Source organism: Saccharomycodes ludwigii, chromosome VI (genome assembly GCF_020623625.1).
Source record: "Saccharomycodes ludwigii strain NBRC 1722 chromosome VI, whole genome shotgun sequence".
Taxonomy (NCBI): Eukaryota; Fungi; Ascomycota; class Saccharomycetes; order Saccharomycodales; family Saccharomycodaceae; genus Saccharomycodes; species Saccharomycodes ludwigii.
This window is the reverse complement of record NC_060205.1, coordinates 1,220,437-1,241,601: the sequence shown is the minus strand read 5'-3', so window position 1 is coordinate 1,241,601 and position 21,165 is coordinate 1,220,437. Positions and strand designations below refer to the sequence as shown.

Below are 21,165 nucleotides of genomic sequence, written 5' to 3'. Positions count from 1 at the left end.
AAAAAAAAAAGAATAAGAAAAAGAAAAAGAAAAAGAAGGACTAAAATATGGAGAACCCTCCATCCCCGCTTGTAGGATTTCATTATAAAAATAGCCGCTATCCGACATCTACATTAAAATAACAATTTCTCCAAAAAAAAAAAAAAGAAAGTTCCCATACAAACGTTCTTGTTATTTATTGCTAATTCCCGTAATCTTTGGAGATCATTATAAAAAGCAAAAAATAACTAAATAAATAAATATACGTAACCCCAAATTAGGGCGAGTTTTTTTTTTTTTTTTTTCTTTCCTTTCCTCCTTTCATTCCATGATATAAAATTGATCGGTGATATATAGCCCTAATTTAGGTGTATATAATAATAGCAGCCTTACCATTTCTACATATAGTTCTATATTTAGAAATACTAATTCTATTTGACGTCAAAATCAGAAATTCGAAAGGAAAAAAAAAAAAAAAAGAAAGGCTTAGGATATCTCTATTCCAATTTTTTTTTTCTTTTTTTCTTTTTTTGCTTTTTTATTTTTTTGAAAAAGAAAAGAAAGAAAAAAAAAAAAGAAAAATCAATTTCAGGCTTTTAATGATTTGTTTCCTATAATACTATAATACAAAAAAAAAAAAAGAAAATAACTTTATTTTGTTTGGCAAATTAGTACCTAAATATAGAAAAAATAATATATATATTTTATTTTGTTGTTATTGTTGTACTATTAAAGCTACCGATATATATATGTGCTAAGACGTCAAGACAAGATAAGAAAGGAAGGAAAAAAAAATTAAAAGACACGAAACTATCATAATATAATAGAATTCACCATGAGATTAATACCTTTTTACACTTTACTTATAGTACTAATATCCCAATTATGTTCGTATATACTAGCACAACAAGATACCACCACTACACCGAATACTAATACCGATACAACCACCACCAATACAAATACCGATACAACCACCACCACCAATACAAATACCGACACAACAAACACTGCTACAACTTCTACATCTACCTCCTCTTCGTCATCTTCTACTTCCAACTCTACTTCCAGCAGCGTTTCTGATGCTAATGCACGTCATTTAAGAACATCGTCTTTATTAACGTGTATGCAAAATTCGAAATTTACTGCCACTCTATTTGATGTTGCATTTTATCCTGGAAATAACTCCGTCGTTTTTGATATAGAAGCCACTACCACTATTGCAAGCAAAGTTAAACTTGAAATAGAAGTTATTGCTTATGGTTTAAATATTATACAAAAGTCTATGGACCTATGCTCTTTAAAGGTGGATAGTATTTGTCCTTTGAGTGCTGGCAGAATTGATGTTAGCGGTAGTTATACCATCAATAGTGATATTGTTAAACAAATTCCAGGTGTTGCCTATACCATTCCTGATTTGGATGCCAGTGTCAGAGTTTTGGTTTATGATACAGATGATGACGATGATACTTCCGCGTTAGCCTGCGTAGAAGCTATTTTAAGCAATGGGAAAACTGTTCAAACAAAATATGCAGCATGGCCAATTGCTGCTGTTTCAGGTTTGGGTGTTTTGACTAGTGGATTTATCTCCGTTATGGGCCAGTCGTTAACAGCTGCTCATATTGCATCTAATTCGATTTCTTTGTTTGTTTATTTTCAAAACTTGGCTATAACAGCCATGATGGCAGTTTCACGTGTTCCACCTATTGCAGCTGCGTGGACCCAAAATTTCCAATGGTCAATGGGCATAATTAATGTTGAATTTATGCAAAAAATTTTAAAATGGTATGTTCAAAGTACCAGTGGTACTTCCTTAAATATTATTCCATACCAGGATGTACTATCCATTTCTGTTCAAAAAAAGAGGAAGAGATCCAGTTATGTCTTGGCCAAAAATATTTTTGATTCTCTTTCAAAAAGAGCGGTTTCTTTGAGCAGCTCTGTCAGCGATAATATTTTTGATGATAGTTCCTTGTATACTGAAAATGAAAAAAACGCTACTGCTGTTGCGTCGAAAATTTTACTTTTAAGGGGTATTGAAGCAGTAGCCTTTAAAGCTGGTATAGAATTATCGAATGTTTTCTTAACAGGCATTGTCTTTTTATTATTTTTTATTTTTTGTATTGTTGTTGGACTGATTTTTTTTAAAAGTCTGGTTGAGTTATTTTTTAGAACAGGCATTATGAATTCTCAAACTTCCAAATTTTTTGAATATAGGCGGGCCTGGGGAAGTATTATTAAGGGAACTTTATACAGAGTGGCTATTATTGCTTTCCCACAAGTTACTCTTTTAACTATTTGGGAATTCACTGAATTTGATAGTGTTGCTTGTATTGTTGATGCAATTGTATTGTTGGCCATCTTTGTTATATTGCTATCTTATGGATCGATAAAGGTTATTAGAAGAGGTTTTGAATCATCAAAGTTATATAAGAACCCTGCTTACTTATTGTATGGAGATGCTAATTTTTTGAACAAATTCGGTTTTCTTTATGTTCAATTTAAAGCAGACATGTATTGGTGGCTACTTCCATTATTGTCTTATTCTTTATTAAGATCTATTTTTGTTGCCGTTTTACAACAACAAGGCAAAGCACAGGCTTTAATTATTTTCATTATTGAAATTATATATTTGGCAGTTTTGTGTTGGAAAAGACCATACATGGACAAGCGGACCAATGCTTTTAATATCTGTATTCACGTTATTAATTCCCTGAACAGTTTATTTTTTTTATTCTTCAGCACTTTGTTCGGCCAACCACAAGTTGTCTCTTCTGTAATGGCTGTCGTTTTATTTGTTTTAAACGCCGTTTTCGCTTTATTTTTATTGATATTCACGATAGTTACATGCTGTTTGGCATTACTACACAGAAACCCAGACACTAGATACCAACCAATGAAAGATGATCGGGTTTCCTTTATACCAAGAGTCATGACTAACGATGATGGTACCGTTGCTGTCGAATTAAAAAACTTGGGTAAAGTTGCAATGACAACTAATGAAACAGAAGATCAATTAGCCGAAAGAAATAACGCATTTATAAAGCATAATAATATGAGTAGTAGAAAATTATTACTTGACGAAGAAGAAGGAGAACAGGAATTAACTCGTGAAAAATCCTCCGATGATCTGAGTATTATACATACATTGGACGATTCAAATAGCACTTTTAGTTCCAGACAACTGCCAACAAGTGCCATATCGGGATTCACTAACACTCATGGGAACAGTAGCAGATCTACACAAGATGCATATCAGAATTTTACATCTTATTCCAACTTTCAAAACAATAACAATAACAACAACAACAATAATAATAGTTATAGAGGACATAATTAAATATACTAAAAAAAATATTAAACCACGTTTTTTGTCAATCTGTTCCGACTGATTATCGCTTAGGAAGCCACATTTCGTCGTTTGTTTTATGGTATAAGTTAATTTCATATGTAATTTTTTTTTTTCTTTGCTACTTTTTTATTATTAAGTTATAATCACGGATTTTTTATTATATTATATTATATTTCTGTTAAAATTGAATAGACTATTTTAAGTGTACCAAATATCATTATTCAAGATTTACATTTTTTTTTTTTTTCTTTTGCTGTTTTTTTTTTTTTAAATATAAAATAGAGTTAAATATCTTAGAACAAAAATCACATACATATCAAAATATATATTCCACTAGATAAACCAGATGCTTTATTTTCCTATTTCTTGCATTCACAAGAACCACAACCAGTTGAATCTTTTGTAGCAGTAATACCACTAAAATAGTTAAACCAATAAATTTGGTCCAATAAAGCCTTTTCTTTGGCATACTTAACAACAGGATCATTTGGATCACCTCTAGCAGCAAAACCGTGACTTACCCCACCAAACAAGTCAATTTGATATCTGACACCGAGTTCCTTTAATTTGTCCTCAGTATCATGTCTTAAGTTGCTGGGGAAAATATGATCATTTTCAGCAGCAGAAATCAACAATGGCTTATCAATAACAGCAACTTCATCCATAGTAACAAACGATGGATGTGCAATAGCACCACAATCAGCTAAACCAGTCTCCTTGTTCAATTGTTGAATAACATACTTAGCACCGAAACAATAGCCAATAACACCCAAAAACTTGGGCTTATAAGTTTCTTTAACTTTACTCATAAAAGAATCAACGATTGGCTTGGTAATCGAAACATCGTGTTTAGCTATCCAAGCTGCAAAATCAACTGAGGCCTTATTGTCTATATCAACAATATCGCCATTCAAAATATCAGGATATAGAACAGTGTATCCACTTTGAGCCAATTGGTCGGCAATCAATAAGCAATTAGCTAATTTAATTCCAAAAACATCCCCTAAAATAACAATATATTTGTTTTCTTTGGAGCTGCCGGTAACATAAGTCTCCAAGCCAAAAAGCTCTTCGTACTTACCAACTGGAGTACCTTCGTGTTTAAAACCTTGGAAGCAACAAGCACCTGGAGGATTAGAAGCCATTTTTATATCTTAAAGTTTGTTTTTTTATTTATTTATTTAGTATATTACTAATATCTATAGTTGTGGTGTACAGCAGTTTCTAAAAAGACCAACCGACGGGAAAAAAAGATTGAAAAAAAAAAAAAAAAAAAAAAAGAAAAAAGGAAGCCTAGAAAAAAAAAAACTACCCTATATATATATAATTTTTTTTTGTTATAAATTCACCTTTCCCAAGATGCATCTATTTATATGTTACAACTCCTTGGATTAATAAAAACATTGATGGTTATTATCGTTTTTACTTCTTAACCCTTGTATAAAAGATCTTTTTGATGTAAATCTGTAGGTACAAATATGGATGATATATAAATAAAAGAGAAAAACTTTTCACTTTTATTTTTAGTTTTTCTGTTTTCCATGGCTCTAATTGAAACACCTGTACATTAGGCATGTGACGTTTTTCATGTCGGTAATTTTGGAACTGATTGGAAATAATTGGAAATAATTGAAAATAATTGAAAATAATTGAAAATAATTGGAAATAATTGAAAATAATTAAAAAGGGGGAAAAAAACAAAAAAACAAAAAAACAAAAAAAATGTACTAACTTTTTTAATCGGCGGCGAATGAACAACAATTTCCTACTCGACAATTCCCGCCCCATTGTCATTTGTTTTCTTAATGCAAAAATAATAGCCTATAAAAGAATTAAAAAAATGTATATATTAAATGATTATCTTAAAGTTGAGTTTAAATAAGATGTCTGTAATAATATGAAAACATACCGAGTAACACTCTTTTTTTAATACATTAATCATAAATGTTCATCCCAAACCTTATGCACCCTTTAAAGTTTCTTTTTTACACAATTTTTTTTTAACTTTTTCTTGGCAAAACAAAATAGTAAAAATAATAAAAATGTTTTCCGTTATTTTTTTTTTTCTTATGAGAATATATATATATACAATAAGAGGCTTTAAATAATTGTTTTATTACTTTTCAGCTTTTAAACTCTATAATTTCAAGAGTTCAAATTTTTTAAAAAAACAAGAAAAAGCCTAGAAAAATAAAGTATAAAAATACGGAAATAACAACAACAACAACAATCATACCTTTTTAAATATTATGTTATCCTTAAGGAAAACAAAAAAAACTTTGCTTTGTATAGCTGTATTAATAGCTTTATTAATAATTAGCTTTAACTTTCTATCTGTTACGGGTTTAAAGCCTATTCATATGATTAAAGGGGAAAGTGATGATAGCTATAATAATTTAATCACGTCAGTTTCTAACCAAATAAATTCGCTGTACAATGATTACATTACTAAATTATATGAATACAACAATAGTACCAGCGAAGCATTAGATGCGATGGAGGAGGATAATAAAGTTAAGGCCACTTTTTTCTGTTTAGTTAGAGAAAGCGAAATTGATAGTTTATTGCCGACTATTAGAACAATACAAACTAGGTTTAATAACAAGTTCGGATATCCATGGATATTTGTTAGTGATGAAGAATTTTCTGACAATTTCAAAGAAATTATACGTGATAAAATCCCACAAAATGTTAGTTTTGGTGTGATTCCTAAAGAACATTGGTCTTATCCAGACTGGATAGATCAAAAAAAGGCAGAAGAAATCAGAAATGACAAGAGTATGAGTGGAATACCCTATTTTAATTCAGAATCTTATAGACACATGTGTAGATACGAAAGTGGATTTTTTTACAGACATCCCTTATTAAACGGTTATGAATATTATTGGAGGGTGGAGCCTGATACTCAAATTTTTTGCGATTTAGACTATGATGTTTTCCAGTGGATGAAGGATAACGATAAAAAATATGGGTTTACATTAACAATGAGAGAATTTCCTGCTACTATTCCAAGTCTATGGAGCAGCACCCAAACTTTTCTTAAGGAAAATCCACAATATATCGCTGAAGATAATTTATTAAATTTTATTAGTAATGATGAAGGGAAAACCTACAACATGTGTCATTTTTGGACTAATTTTGAAATTGCTGCAATAGATTTTTGGGAGAGTGAAGCTTATTCCAAATATTTTGAGTTTTTGGACCACAATGGCGGGTTTTTCTATGAAAGATGGGGTGATGCGCCAGTGCACTCCATTGCGGTTTCGTATTTTTTAAATAAAGATAAGATCCATTTTTTCCAGGAAATTGGTTACTACCATAAACCTAATTTAAACTGCCCGTACGATATTGACATTTGGAAACATTACAATTGCTCCTGTATCAGGCAAAATGATTTCACTCATAGGAAATATTCTTGTGGGAATAGATATTTTGACGTCCAAGGATTACGCAAGCCAGATGGTTGGGATAAGATGGCGGCTATATGAATATATATATATAGCTCCTGGAACTACTGAAAATGGTTGTTGTATTTGGGATATTATCAGTTATATTATTAAATCTTATTGAACTTTTATTATGACAAAAAAAATATTGAATCATATATAACTAATGGTACGGTTTTTTTTATTTTATTTTATAACAAACAAAGTTGAATTGGTAATATTCCCTTTGAGACTTTTCAACTATTTTTTTATTAATACCGAAAGGAGAAAATAAATAAAAATCGCAAAATTATTATTATTATTCATTTTTTTCCTTTTTAGCTTATAATTTTTATTGAATTCAACTCCTATTCCGTACTTTGTAAAACGTATATCGGAGTAATTCAGTTCCGAATTTTTTTTTTTTTTCTTTTTTTGTGAAAAAAAAAGCCAACGTTTCGATATACAGGGCCCGAAATCTTTTTTTTTTTTTTTTTATATATATTGTATATATATTTTATCATATTATTATTATTATTATTATTATTATTATTTTTTTGACAACTATTTAGTCATAAAAGTCAAATGCTTTTGCTTCTAAATATCAAAATATTTCAAGAATAATAATATTAATAACAACAAAGAAAAAGCCATAACCACATCTTTCAAAATACTTGATGACTTCATTACTTGAAGTTAAATCTTCTCAATCTTCGGTAACAAAAAAATCATTTTTATCTACCAAAAGCGTTAAGCTGAACCATAAGCATTCCAAAAACATATATTTCGAAGATAAAGATACTGTTAAATGCGGTGAATTATTTAGATACAAAGTCAAGATATTTAAGAGCGGTATTTCTAAAGATGAATCGTTTCATATACAGTTTAAAAATGAAGAATCTATAATTTTATTACCTGTTTATTTAACTGGTCCTTATACTTTTTATGTTGATGTTAGGCCTTTTAATTATGACGAAAATGAACCATTCAGTGAAAATATTTATTTCGCGCCAAATGTCAAACCAGATGAAAAATTTAAAGCTGTTTTAACTTGCAACGATAATTCTTTTAATGAAAAGGAGGATTGCTTTGAATGGACCATAGACGTTATATCTCAACTGGCTGTTTTGACATCTGCATCTTTGGATTTTAAATTAGAATTATATGATCACAAGATTAAACCAGTGAGGGCTGATGTGGTAAAAGTGGATAAACTAAGCACTTATGATATTTGGTCTATGCCACCCAAAAACCCAGATTTGCCTGTACATCTAGTGATTATTACACACGGAATTTTTTCTAATATAGGGTGTGATATGTTATGCTTAAAAGATAAAATTGAAAAAGTAGCAAGTACTCAGCCGGTATCCTCAGATAATATTGTCGTTCGAGGCTGTATGGATAATATTGGTAAATCGGGCAAAGGATTAGAATATTTGGGCACCGCTGTGGCGGAATATATTTTGAAAGTGGTTAAAGAAAGCAAATATACTATAGATAAGATTTCCTTTCTAGGACACTCGTTGGGTGGACCTGTTCAAGCTTTTGCAATTTACTATATATATCATCATGAACCTCATTTTTTCGACAAGATTGAGCCGATAAATTTTGTAACTCTAGCCAGTCCAATGTTAGGTGTGGCTGCTGAGCTACCAATGTACACTACAATTGCCTTGGATTTTGGTGGACTGGGTAAAACAGGAAGAGATTTGAATTTTAAGCATAGGTATTTGATTCCAAAGGATAATCAAAGCAATAAACCCATCTTAGAGATTGTTCCTCAGTGTCCCATTTTTAAAAAATTCAAGAATCGTACAGTCTATGCCAATGTTCTACATGATGGTATTGTTCCATTAAGAACTTCTGCTTTATTATATTTGGACTGGTATGGTGTAGATAAAGTGTTTGCAATATTTAAAAGTGAAGGTTTGGCTGGTATTCGTACATACAAGGAAGATCGGAAACAATCAACTACGGGAGAAATCCCACTTTTAACTCTGGGCAATAAAATGAAGCTGAAAAAATACAGAAGGCTACAAATTCTTGGCAATGAAGAAAATAGTGGCAGTAACAATGAAGATGATGATGTAAAGGGGAACTTACAGCAAATATCTGGAGATGTCTCTGGTTCTATTCCGGACTTTAAACCAATACCAAAGGCTTCCACATTTATGGCAGCTGCAAATGTTTTGTTATCAGCTTTACCTACGGAAAATTATATAAAAAATCCAGATATCAGAACAGATGGTATTTTACATGATAGAATATATTATCCGGAAGAATTACCACCAGCGCATTATACTAATAGGGAGATTTTTAAAAAGATTATATACCCTAGAGATAAAATATACAGGAAAGAGGAAAGAATAGCAAGGTATTGGCAAGAATCAATGCAATGGAGAAAAGTATTGGTAGTTTTGAAACCCGATTCTCATAATAATATTATAGTTCGTAGAAGGTTCATTAATTTGTTTGGAAATGTTGTTATAGATCATGCAGCTAAAACCCATTTTGCATATGTTTAATTTCAAATGTTTAATATTTTTTTTTTTTTTTTTTTTTTTTTTTTTTTCAGTGATTCAGGGATTTTCATCTAATGGATCAATCTTAAAAACTTTATCGGGGTTTAAAATTCTTCTTGAATCCAATGCCAACTTAATTTTTCTCATGGTGGAAATTGTATCCGGACCAACTTCTAACTCCAATAAATCTCTTTTCCCGTTTCCGATACCATGTTCACCGGTACAGGTACCTTCATTAGCAATACCAACTTTAGTCATTTCATGAGCTATATCACGACATTTATCTACTTGGTCTGGTGTATAAAATAAATTAGCATGCAAATTACCATCACCTACATGTCCCAGAACCATTCCTTCAAATGGCGATTCTTTGATAATATCTTGAAGTTCTTTTACAACAGAAGCTAGCTTGGACAAAGGAACTGCTACATCGGTAATCCACATCTTGGCGTCTTCATGAATATTTGTTTGTGCATATGCCAGCATAATGTATAAGGCATTTTTTCTTGCATCAAATAATTCTTTTTGCTCATCCTCGTTTTTAGCAAAGTCAAAGTTCTTACAATTATTTTTCTTAGAAACAGCAGTAACTTCTTTAACTACTTCGTTCAAAACTGTTTTATTCAGCCCACCAATTTTGAAAAACAAAGTAGGAAACTGTCCCCATTTTCTAGTAACTAGACCGCTTTCGTTAATAATTCTCATCATATTGTCATCCAATAATTCGACAGCATCCAAAACGATCCCTTTTCTAAAAAGTTCAGAAACACATTTAGTACAATCAACAACACTCGGAAACTGAGCCACAGCAACCGTTTCCACAGGAGCAACAACCTGCAGTTTGACAGTACACTCGGTGACAATGGCCAGAGTACCTTCGCTACCAACTAACAGTCCGTTTAAGTTATAACCAGCGCTCGTTTTTCTAGGACGATTTTTGGTTTTAATAATGGTACCATCAGCTAATACAGCAGTAATTGAGATGACATTACGAACCATGCTACCGCCTTTGACAGCTCCAATACCAGACGCATTAGTAGCGATCATACCACAAATATTGGCACCAGGGCCACAATCACAGCCCAATTTCAAAGATTCTAATCCCTGTTTAGCTAAATATTCATTCAATTGTTGCCAACCTACACCTGCTTGAACAGTAGCGTCCAAATCCTCTGGATAAACCTCTAAAATTTTATTCATCCTACTGATATCTAAAACAATACCAGACCTAGTGGAGAAGATATGGCCCTCTAAAGATGTACCACCGCCGTAGGGTACGACCGGGATGGAATATTTATGGACGATTTTCATAATTTTAGAAACTTCTTCAGTGGAGGTTGGATAAACAATATATCTAGGCTTTTGTGAAGGTAACGGTTTTGTCCGACAGTAGCCATTGTCGCTGTGTGAGATAATTTGTGGGATAGAATTTGTTATTTGATCCCTAGTTAAAATCTTGCCAAGCTCTAATATACACTTTTCCAAATCATCATCTGAACCATATTTCGGAGGTTGCAAAGAGGCCAAAGGAGTTGTGGAGTCGGAAGGAAAAATTTGGTGGAGGCTGACATTTGATGTTTCATTTTTGAAAATACCGATGGATAATGCAATTCCAATTAGAATGCCAATTGAAACAGGAACAAAGTATGTTTTTTTTTTCGTTTTGCTGTTTGTAACTGGACTTGGGGGTTGCTGCGTTTTGAGGTTTTGAAATTTGCTACTATTAGTAACAAAACGTATAAAACATGTTTTATTAACGATGTTATTATTATCTAGAGACTTCAAACGTTGCAATTTTAAAGCTAGCCTAGGTATTAAACCTGTGTAGGGTTTAATAATCATTATTCTTCTGGCTTCGTATAAGTGATATGGCGTTAATAAAGGCAAATAATCAGTCCTTTTTTTTTCGTTAATTGTTTTTTTTTTTTTTTTTTTGTTTACTGTTAAATAATTTTTTTTCACTTTTATTTGATAGGATAAATTAATTTTAGCTTAATTATTCAAGATTTTTTTTTTTTTTTTTTTTCCTCGAAAAGTTAAAATATACGTAGTATAATATTTTTCCACCACCACAACAACAAAACTTTCTTGATTATTATTGTCAAAACTGTGGATGTGTTTTTTTTTGACCTTTTATGTTACGAATGTCTTTAGATTAAGAGAGATTTTTATTAAAAAAAAAAAAAAAAAAAAGGCAAAAACACCTGGTTAGATAAACTTTTTCGTACAAAATATTCTTGAATGTGCCTGTGAAATAATACTGAATTACATGTTTATTGTATACTTTGCGATATACTTGGCAAACGTATTTAAGCACAGCAAATAACAAATAGTTAACGGTATAAGAACATATAGAATACTAAGCACTTAGCTTGAAGAAGAATATCAAAGATTGTAAACCCACTACAAAGTGTAAAAATAACAGATTATGATAAGATTCATTATTAATAATTAGCTTAGCAGGAATTTAGTATTAATTATATAATTTACGAATATTAAAATTAGAATATCTCCAAACAATAGAATTTATAAGAAAGAAACAAAATTATACGATTATCAGTTAGAAACAGCGGAAATACGATAAGATCTTTCCAACATATTAACATCTTTGCTCCGGGTGAAACTAAAAGGACAAATCGTTCCAAAGAATATATTAAAAACCCCTCTTTATAAAAACATCTAAATTAAATCTTACGATGAGCGCATAGAAACATGTTAATTATGTACATGAATTTTTTCTTTTTTTTTTTTTTTTTTTTTTTTTTTTTTTTTTTTTGCAAATTTATTCTAAAATAACCGCCATCAGAATAACCGCCATCAGAATAACCGCCATCAAAATAACCGCCATCAGAATAACCACTGTCAAAATCATTTGGGTATTTCTTTAACCTTATATTCCTTTCGTATCTTACACTTAACATATTATTTACCAATACTAAAATACAAAAAAAACAAAAAATAACAAAGATAACAAAAAATAATGGTGGAAGTGAAGAAAGAAACAAACTATGATAATGATCCAAGTGTAGCAAACTCAATAGCTAATACACTTAACAATAAAGTACTTATTGATGAAAAACGACCAATTAATTCATTGTTAACCACAGCGTCAAAAAAACCACTAAACTCCAAGGTTGAGCAAACTAACCGAAGACTATCTATTTCGACAATTTCCACACAATCAAGTAAAGGACATACAGTTAGTCCACATTTTCTGATGAAAAATAAAAAAAGAAAGAAAAATCATAGTGTCAATGTTAACACTAGTTCCCTAAATAATTCCAGTTTTGTCCTTAATTCGTCTGTAGATATGAATGATAGCTCTAACAGCATAACTGTTAAAAGTGAGCCTATTAATATACATAATAACAATAATACTTTTAGCAAAACGGCAAAAATAGGTTTTAATAATATGAGCGAAACACCAACCGGTAACGTAAGGAAAAAAATTCTAACAAATTGGAATACTACCATTTCAAATGATAAGGCCCTCCCACGTACAATTGAAAAAAATGCTGAACAAAAAACATGTGAAAATAACAATAATCATACGCCTACCCTTACTACCACCACTATAGCTGCCGCCGATCCTATTCCTGGTACTAACAAATACAGCAATGAAATTAGTAATGATGACAGTATAAAATACAAGCGAGCAAAATTAACTGATTTTTTTTTGGCACAACCATCTTTGGACACAGAAATAAATATGGATCCAACTGTACTATCTTATGATTTTTCTCAATCCTTTGATTGTAATGCTACCACAAATATGATGGCTCCGAACTCACCAACAACAAAAAAATCCAAAAACAAATTTAGTCAAATTAACAATAAAAGTAAATATAACTACGATTCTGCTCTAATAGCACTTGACTCAAATATCGATTCTTCCGCAATAAATAACGATACCAGTAATAACAGCTTAGTCGGTCTGAAAGAGCAGAAGATAGTTCTGCCAAAGGTAATTCCGGGTCCTTATAAAGAATTGAATTTTTTATTGTACCAGGAAGGAGAAGAGGAAGAAGAAGTTACTGACACGGACAGTTTTTATCGGAAAATATTTGAGGAAATTGAATCTCCAGATGAGAAGAATTTATGTTTAAATTACTCTAAAATGACAATATGTGAATGGTATTCTAAAGGTTTAGAATTTAACGAGCAACATAGGGACATTTTGAAAAAACTTGCAATGGCTCGAATTAAACTAAGTTATAGGTTTAAGACAATTACCGATTTGATAAATGAAAGGGCACACAGTTTGAATAGACATGGTGCATTAATAGATGAAAAATTGGTCAAAGTTCAACAGCTTGGTAATGAAATTTTAGACATAATCTAATAATGCGTAAACACAAAGCAATTTTAGGTTTGAATACACTATAATAATAACGCCAATGATGATTTATTTAATATTATCTTGCTAAATAAAAGATTAACAATTGTTTATCGTATCCCAGTTTATAAATTCTCATATATTTACATTTGAAACTTGACAAAACAAAAATAAAGTACCAATAGATTTAAAAAAGGTGCAGATAAGTGATGCCGGTAATAGTTTCATTTCTAAAAGTATTGAAAAGGATCTAAGTTTTAAAAAATTACAAAATATACTTGGAAAAAAAAAAAAACATTATATAGCTATAAATGTGAATAATATATTTTTTTAAAAATTTAAATAACTTAGTTTCTTCTTCTAAAACGTCTGTCTCTAACAGAAGAAACCTCAGAAACAGATAATGGCAATTTCAAACCTAAAGATTTAACCATTTCAGCGGTTTGTTTGTCAACATTCAAAACACCGTTGGAGTGGGACAAGTCTAAAGCAGAAACATCTGGAACAAATTGATCCTTTCTTTCACGTTCTTCTTCTTGCAACTTGAAAGAAATACCTCTAACTGGACCCTTTTGGATTCTTTTCATCAAATGGGTAGTGTAACCAGCAATCTTGTTTCTTAATCTTTTAGATTGGATGGCGGCAATTTCATCACACAATCTTTTGTTAGTTTGAAAATCCAAAGTCAATTTTGGATAATATTTTTCAATCAAAGCTTTAGAAGCACGCTTGACGGTCTTTGTTCTAACTCTACCCTATTTAAAATAATTAACTGCAATGTTTTTTTTTTTTAAAAAAAAATTTTTTTTTTCTCCCTTCAATTTTTAAAGAGTGAAATTTTTCAATAATTAAAAAGAAAAAAAAAAAAAATTTTTTTTAAATTAAATTAAAAAAAGACATGAATAAAAATGTTAGTATTTTTCTTTTGGTAAACATATTGAAATATACGAGTGAATTTAAAGAATAAAGCTGTTAACATTGAGACAAAAAGAGCTAACCCTGAAATAAAGGATGAAAAAAAATCATTGCACCGCACACAAATATTATAACTAAAATCTTCAAAAAAAAAAAGACAATTATTAATCCGTTTCCACAATTTTATTTTGTAAAATGACATTCGTTTGTGCATAGAAATATTAGTTTTTTGATAGGTTTGTTATTATTTCTTTAAAAATAGAAAAATTACTCACAACAGTCACAAAATGAATCAAAAAAGAATAGCAACTCTTTTATAAAATAATTGTTATCATACGAGTTTCGAAAAAATAATGTTTACTCATCCTCTCTAAAAAAAAGAAACTTCCCACTCTGTAAAAAAAAAAAAAAAAAAGAAAAATTCTTTTCAACTCTATCATGTCTTAAATTAATGCGGTGGTTTCAAATATTTTACTATATCATCATCCCTGTTCTCTTATGACCATTATTCAGTGTCCATAGTAATATTAGTGATGCACTTAAACAACAAAAGTTATCAGATACCCTTTCTTTCGTCGCTCTTTTGTCCAATCTAAGCTTTTCCCCTTTCACCGAATTATTTCTATTTTATTTTATTTTATAAATTCCATTATTTCCAAATTGTTTTTCTCATTTCTTTTGAAAAAATGTGATGTAAAAAATTAACGTACCATTTTGTATTGATTGTTTTGCTAGTTATATGTATAGATCTCTATTTTACAATTCTTTTAAAAATACGGAATCATAGAAAGCCCATTTAAAAATACTGAACATTGAAGCAAAAAAAAAAAAGAAAAAAAAAGAGGTTTTTTTTTAACGCAAGAAATTAAAAATGTTAGAATCGTGTAAATTGAATTGTTAGTAAAAGTTTGAATTAAAAAAAAAAAAAAAAAAAAAAAAAATTTGGTAAAGCACAGCAAACGCAATTTACGATATCAACCAAACAATATAATAATTTTTAATACTGAGTTAAACCCTCAGCAATAAGCAACAAATTCCAAATTAAAAGATGCATTCTGATAAATATATAAATAAAAAATAGAGAAAAAAAAAGAAAAAAAAAAATACACAGACAGTAACCAACTGAACTCACAAAGAGAAAATTGAAATTGTGGGAAATGCAATCAGCAGGAACATTTTATCCAAAACAAATGGCGAGAAGGGGAACAAAAATAGCAATTTCTTCTAATATAAACACATAAAAAACAAATTATGATAATTATGCCGCACGAAAAATTGAGCAAAATCAGCAACATTTAATTTTTTTTTAACTTTTTTAAGATAAAAACATAAAAACAAACCAATGTTACTAATGTACGGGTTTTTAAGACATCACAAAATAAAATGGTTAATTATTTAGCCCGAGCATAGGGCTATAAATATTTATATATCTATTTCTTTTTTATTTTTTTGTTTTTTAAAATGATGAAAAATAATAGCTAGTTTCTATTATTTTTTTAATGTCTTGCCCGGAAAACAAAATACATTTTCCAGGATTATCAAAAAAAAAAAAAAAAAAAAAAAAAAAATAAAAAAAAAAAATTTAAAGCAAAACAGTAAAAACTAAAGAAGAAAAAATATAAAATGAATAAATTTCATTGCGACGTATGTTCTTCTGATTGTACCAACAGGGTTAGAATATCCTGTGCTGAATGTCCAGAATACGATTTATGTGTTCAATGTTTTTCTCAAGGTTTATACACAGGAAACCATAGACCGTATCATGATTATAGAATAATAGAAACAAATTCATATCCAATTCTATGTACGGATTGGGGTGCAGATGAAGAATTGGATCTAATAAAGGGCGCACAAACTTTCGGTTTAGGTAATTGGCAAGATGTAGCTGATTTTATAGGACATAGAACGAAAGAAGAAGTTGGGGAGCATTATCTTAAATATTACATTAATAGTCCCTATTATCCAATTCCGGACATCACAAAAGACATACGGATCGCTCAAGACGAGTTTTTACAAAGAAGGAAGGAGAGAATTGAAGATTTTGCCAAGCAGCCCTTGCCCCCAATAAGAAAACAAGTGTCATCTGTTCCAAGTTGTCATGAAGTGCAAGGTTTCATGCCTGGTAGACTAGATTTCGAAACAGAATTTGAAAATGAAGCAGAAGGAACGGTTAAAGATATGGTCTTTGAGCCTGATGATACTGCACTGAATATTGAACTGAAATTAATCATCTTGGATATTTACAATTCAAGGTTAACTTCAAGGGCAGAAAAAAAAAGACTACTTTTTGAAAATAAGTTAGTAGAATATCGCAGACTACAAAGCATTGATAAAAGGAGATCAAAACAAGTGAAAGACCTATATAATAAAATAAAGCCATTTGCTCGTTCAATGACCCCAGAAGATTTTGAGGAATTTAGCACCGATATATTGAATGAATTGCAATTCCGTATAAGGATAAATCAACTTCAAGAGTGGAGAAGGAACGGAATAACGACACTGGAAGCTGGTCAAAAATACGAGCGGGATAAGCAACAAAGATTATTAACTTTAGAACGATTTGGTGGAGATATTGATTCAATTATTACTGGTTCAAGACATCAAAGGAATACAACGCCCGGACAATACAGCAATGGTGGTACTGGTATTACCAGCAGCATTAGTGCTACTAACAATAGTAATGGCGGTAATGGTAATAACAATAATGATAGCAGCAGTACTAATAATATTTCTGGTGATACTAAAAATAGTACTCCTAATGGTAGTGTCATGGCAGAAAAGAAAAAAATGTTAACGATAAGTGATATCCAGCATTCTCCAGATTATATTTTATTATCACCAAAGGAGCAACAATTGTGTATAAATTTAAAAATATTAGCCAAAGTTTATTTAGCCATCAAGGAGAGGATATTTAGAGAATTAATTAACAAGGGGGGGCAAATAGGGAAAGAAGAGCTGCAGGCCTTATTAAAGATAGACACTGTGAAAAGTGATAAAATATTTGATTTTTTTCAAGAACAGCATTGGTTATGATGAAATATTATGAACAACTTTGTCATATAGGCCTGCTAAGTTAACTATTTTCTTTTTTTTTTTTTTTTTTTTTTTTATTTTCTATTAATATTGTTATCACACGTCTTATTATTATTATTATACACACTATATTTATCACATGTACTTAATATTTAATAAATTGAAATTTGTGCTCTGTTTTTTAATAAGGGACAGATCACAATTTGTTTATGATTTTTGCCAAGACACTATACCTAGGATCAGAATCTTTTTCCATATTGATCAAATACTTTTCCCTTAAATATTCACTGTATTTCACTCTTATTAACTTTAACAGCTCTTTATCCTTGATTTTAGATTTATAGACCAAATATTTTTGTACAGATTTCTGCAACTCGGTATTGTTAAATGAAGGTGTATCCATATATCTTATATTCAAGGTGATATCAATAAATGTAATGTAAGATGAGTATTCTTTCGATGATTTGATGGTGTCCAAAGTTTTCAAATAATGTAAAACATGAGTTATTAAATAGTCCCTCCTTAAAGCTTTGAAATTGTCAAATAGTTTAATGTAATCCAATGATATGGTATATAGATATTCGTTAACATCCGCTATCAATTCTTTTTCAAAATTTCCATCTGTAACTGCATAAAATCCCCTACGTTTCTCAATAAATTTTTGACGTAAGTTCTTCATAGCCAAATCATAAATTGTCAACGCAATATCACCACGCAAAGCTGGATTTGTTTCTTCATTACCTAGCATACTCATGTCGGTATCAGGCAACTCGTTCAACTTATCTTTCATGTTGTCGCCAGTAGAAGGTAACTTAATACCATCTTCATGTTCGTTGCTGTCATCCGGAACGTTCGCCTTTTCTTGATGTAGCATATCCATTTCTTGTTCCCTCTCATTGATTAAATTTAAAACTTTTCTTCTAGTAATCAATTTGGTTACAAAGTTTAATTCAAATTTACAATATTCAAACCAAAGTTTGGAAGAATCTGGATTAAATCTTAAAGAGTTTTGGAAGACTGTTCTGCAACTTTTGAAATTAGCATAAACTTCGTATTCAAATTTGGCACAACTAATCCAAACATCGACATTTGTTGGATGTAATCTTAACAATTGATTGTAAACAGAATGAATTTTTTTGTATGAGACCTTATTACCTCTACTTTTTAAATAATTTAAATAGAGTGACCAAAAACGTAGATCTTGAGGAAATTTGTTACAACCCCGCTGAAAAATAAAATCTATTCTATGTTGAATGGAGTAATCAGAAACAGAATATTTTTTGCTATTTTGTAGTATTCTTTTAATTCTCTTCAAACGTAACTTATCAACATTTTTTTCAAATTCCACATATCTGATATAATCAGAAATGCTTGAGCCCCTACTATTTAAACGATGTTCAAAATTTGTTCTCTTTTTCATGATTGAGGTAACTTCACTCTTATTGAAGATACCATGCTCCACCAAATCATCGACTTCAGGGATGCACTGCTCTAAATAGTACCTTGCTTTGGAAGACATAACGTTTTGTATATTATATACTGTGTGTAATAAAAGAAAAAAGAAATGAAAATGCAATAGCGTCTTTTATTTTATTATCCCGTATTCTTTGCAAATGGTCCTGTGCCAGTTTTACATTGTGCTAAAAAAGATATGTATTAAATTGAAGTTTTCTTATTGCAAATTATTGATTTATTTTTCTTTCATAGAAATATCGACAATTTTCAAAAGAAAAAAAAAAAAAAATAGAAAAAATAAAAAAAAAAAAGAAACGAGCAGGATACATTACCCGGCTATTGATCAGAACATTGTTTTTAGGTAATTTTGTAGCCGGGTATGTAAACCTTATGATCTTTCGAAAGAAAGGAAAAAAAAATAAATAAAAAAAAATAAACCATAAATTCTATGGAATATCCACTGTTTAATCTTACCAATCGATATACTGATCAATTAATAAAATATACAATAACCTTATCCCCCTTCATACTTATCTCAAAGAATAAAAAAAAAAATATTTTTTTGAATCCTGAGAATTTAAATAATCTAGCTAAATACACAAGAGAAAACTTAAAAGAATGTATCATTCAAGTAACATAGTCAAAGTTTTAAGATGTTCCAAAAGTTTGAGTTCTAAAGCTCTATCAAATGCTGCCGAACCAGCCAAATATACTTTAGCCACGGTCCGTGCTTTTCCATCTTTAGAACCTTTAACGTTTGCTCCTGTTCCAACAAGTGTTTTAGGTTCTCCACTAAGGAGAGATATTTTATGGCGTGCAGTCGTCTATGAAAACGATAATAAGCGTGTGGGTTCTTCAAATCCACCAGGAAGAAGCGAAAATGGTTATTCTAGAAGAAAATTATTGCCACAGAAGGGCTCAGGTAGAGCTCGTGCTGGTGATGCCAATTCTCCAACCAGACATAACGGTGCTAGAGCCCATGCTAGAACAGCACCTAACGATTACAGTACTGCTTTACCGTCTAAAGTCTACTCACTAGCTTACAATGTTGCATTAAGCCATCAATATAGACAAGGCAATTTATTTGTAATTGGTGGAAATAATGAGTTATGTGGTGTTCACAAAAATGATCTAAATGAACTGGAACTGGTAAAAGATCCTGAAAATACAGGCGAGTTAATATTTGAAAAATTTTTGAAAGAATATGACCTTGAAAAAAAGAAAAACTTATTGTTTATAGTAGATGGGGTAAAAGAAGGTTTACTATACAATACAGAGAAATTTGCCGAAAAAATTGACATTATATCCAAGGAATTTGTTGATGTTAACGATATATTGAAAGCTCAAAGAGTTTTTATTGAGTTATCTGCATTAGAATATTTGGCTGTTATCAATGCCGTAGAATCTTTTGAATAAGATAATCAACAGAGCATTTAATGTTCTTTTTTTTTTTTTTTGTTGGAAAAAAATCTTTTAATTTTTTATCTTTATTATATTTTTTTTTTTTTTTTTCTTTTTTGATTTAATTTTGTAAATAGATAACATATACATATTTTTGAAGTTATGTAATGTATAAAAACAAGCATATAATTAACAAGTGACTAACGAAAAATTTAATTTATTTAACCTTAAAAAAAAAATAACATTTTTTTCAATAATTTATTTTTACTAGCCCTTTTAGGGCATATAAAATTAATTTTGTTGTTGGTTATGTCATACATCCGTACCTTTTATATTTTTGAAAAAGATTAGATTAATAAATTAAAAAAAAAAAAAAAAAAAAAGTGATACATATAATTTATTATGTTACACCCATAATTTCTCTCTGTTATTTTCATTACAACGTGCATATTTTTTTTTTTTTTTTGTTTTTGGTCGAAAATGTTTTCATTAAATTTCTGCTCTAACTGTTTCACTATGATCAAAAAAAAAAAAAAAAAAATATTTCTGGTAAATTTTATATACATGATAGTTGCCATTCTTTTCATTCTTTTTATTCTTTTCTCTGCCTATGACTTTCGTTTCATTAAGCTTTTTTTTTTCCTTTCTCCCTTCAAATAAAAGTAATTTATGTTATTACTACAATATATTTCTCACTAAAATATAATACGTGGCTAACCTTATAATTCAGCTCGATTAAAAATAAAA

General features: G+C 30.0%; 10 protein-coding genes across 10 annotated transcripts; 6 read left to right on the top strand and 4 right to left on the bottom strand.

Moving 5' to 3' along the window:
* Positions 1 to 814: 814 nt before the first annotated feature.
* On the top strand, positions 815 to 3,319 carry SCDLUD_004947 (transient receptor potential ion channel family protein; the record flags this gene model as incomplete). Its single annotated transcript, XM_046079791.1, has 1 exon — positions 815 to 3,319. One exon carries the CDS (start codon positions 815 to 817, stop codon positions 3,317 to 3,319), a length of 2,505 nt encoding a protein of 834 aa, XP_045933435.1.
* Positions 3,320 to 3,690: 371 nt separating this feature from the next.
* AIM2 lies at positions 3,691 to 4,476 on the bottom strand (the record flags this gene model as incomplete). The annotated part of the gene is made up of 1 exon (XM_046079790.1): positions 3,691 to 4,476. The coding sequence occupies one exon, from the start codon at positions 4,474 to 4,476 to the stop codon at positions 3,691 to 3,693; it is 786 nt and encodes a 261-aa protein (XP_045933434.1).
* Positions 4,477 to 5,691: 1,215 nt separating this feature from the next.
* On the top strand, positions 5,692 to 6,819 carry SCDLUD_004945 (glycosyltransferase family 15 protein; the record flags this gene model as incomplete). The annotated part of the gene is made up of 1 exon (XM_046079789.1): positions 5,692 to 6,819. The coding sequence occupies one exon, from the start codon at positions 5,692 to 5,694 to the stop codon at positions 6,817 to 6,819; it is 1,128 nt and encodes a 375-aa protein (XP_045933433.1).
* A 614-nt stretch (positions 6,820 to 7,433) lies between these two features.
* SCDLUD_004944 (putative hydrolase) lies at positions 7,434 to 9,281 on the top strand (the record flags this gene model as incomplete). Its single annotated transcript, XM_046079788.1, has 1 exon — positions 7,434 to 9,281. One exon carries the CDS (start codon positions 7,434 to 7,436, stop codon positions 9,279 to 9,281), a length of 1,848 nt encoding a protein of 615 aa, XP_045933432.1.
* Positions 9,282 to 9,335: 54 nt separating this feature from the next.
* Positions 9,336 to 11,120, bottom strand: SCDLUD_004943 (FAD-binding oxidoreductase; the record flags this gene model as incomplete). The annotated part of the gene is made up of 1 exon (XM_046079787.1): positions 9,336 to 11,120. One exon carries the CDS (start codon positions 11,118 to 11,120, stop codon positions 9,336 to 9,338), a length of 1,785 nt encoding a protein of 594 aa, XP_045933431.1.
* Positions 11,121 to 12,258: 1,138 nt separating this feature from the next.
* On the top strand, positions 12,259 to 13,620 carry ECM11 (Ecm11p; the record flags this gene model as incomplete). Its single annotated transcript, XM_046079786.1, has 1 exon — positions 12,259 to 13,620. One exon carries the CDS (start codon positions 12,259 to 12,261, stop codon positions 13,618 to 13,620), a length of 1,362 nt encoding a protein of 453 aa, XP_045933430.1.
* A 341-nt stretch (positions 13,621 to 13,961) lies between these two features.
* RPS17B (40S ribosomal protein eS17) lies at positions 13,962 to 14,370 on the bottom strand (the record flags this gene model as incomplete). The annotated part of the gene is made up of 1 exon (XM_046079785.1): positions 13,962 to 14,370. A coding segment is annotated over one exon (408 nt), but the record flags the coding sequence as incomplete, so codon positions are not given.
* A 1,782-nt stretch (positions 14,371 to 16,152) lies between these two features.
* Positions 16,153 to 17,562, top strand: ADA2 (chromatin-binding transcription regulator ADA2; the record flags this gene model as incomplete). Its single annotated transcript, XM_046079784.1, has 1 exon — positions 16,153 to 17,562. One exon carries the CDS (start codon positions 16,153 to 16,155, stop codon positions 17,560 to 17,562), a length of 1,410 nt encoding a protein of 469 aa, XP_045933428.1.
* Positions 17,563 to 17,758: 196 nt separating this feature from the next.
* On the bottom strand, positions 17,759 to 19,081 carry UTP6 (snoRNA-binding rRNA-processing protein UTP6; the record flags this gene model as incomplete). The annotated part of the gene is made up of 1 exon (XM_046079783.1): positions 17,759 to 19,081. The coding sequence occupies one exon, from the start codon at positions 19,079 to 19,081 to the stop codon at positions 17,759 to 17,761; it is 1,323 nt and encodes a 440-aa protein (XP_045933427.1).
* A 554-nt stretch (positions 19,082 to 19,635) lies between these two features.
* YML6 (mitochondrial 54S ribosomal protein uL4m) lies at positions 19,636 to 20,433 on the top strand (the record flags this gene model as incomplete). Its single annotated transcript, XM_046079782.1, has 1 exon — positions 19,636 to 20,433. One exon carries the CDS (start codon positions 19,636 to 19,638, stop codon positions 20,431 to 20,433), a length of 798 nt encoding a protein of 265 aa, XP_045933426.1.
* Positions 20,434 to 21,165: the final 732 nt, after the last annotated feature.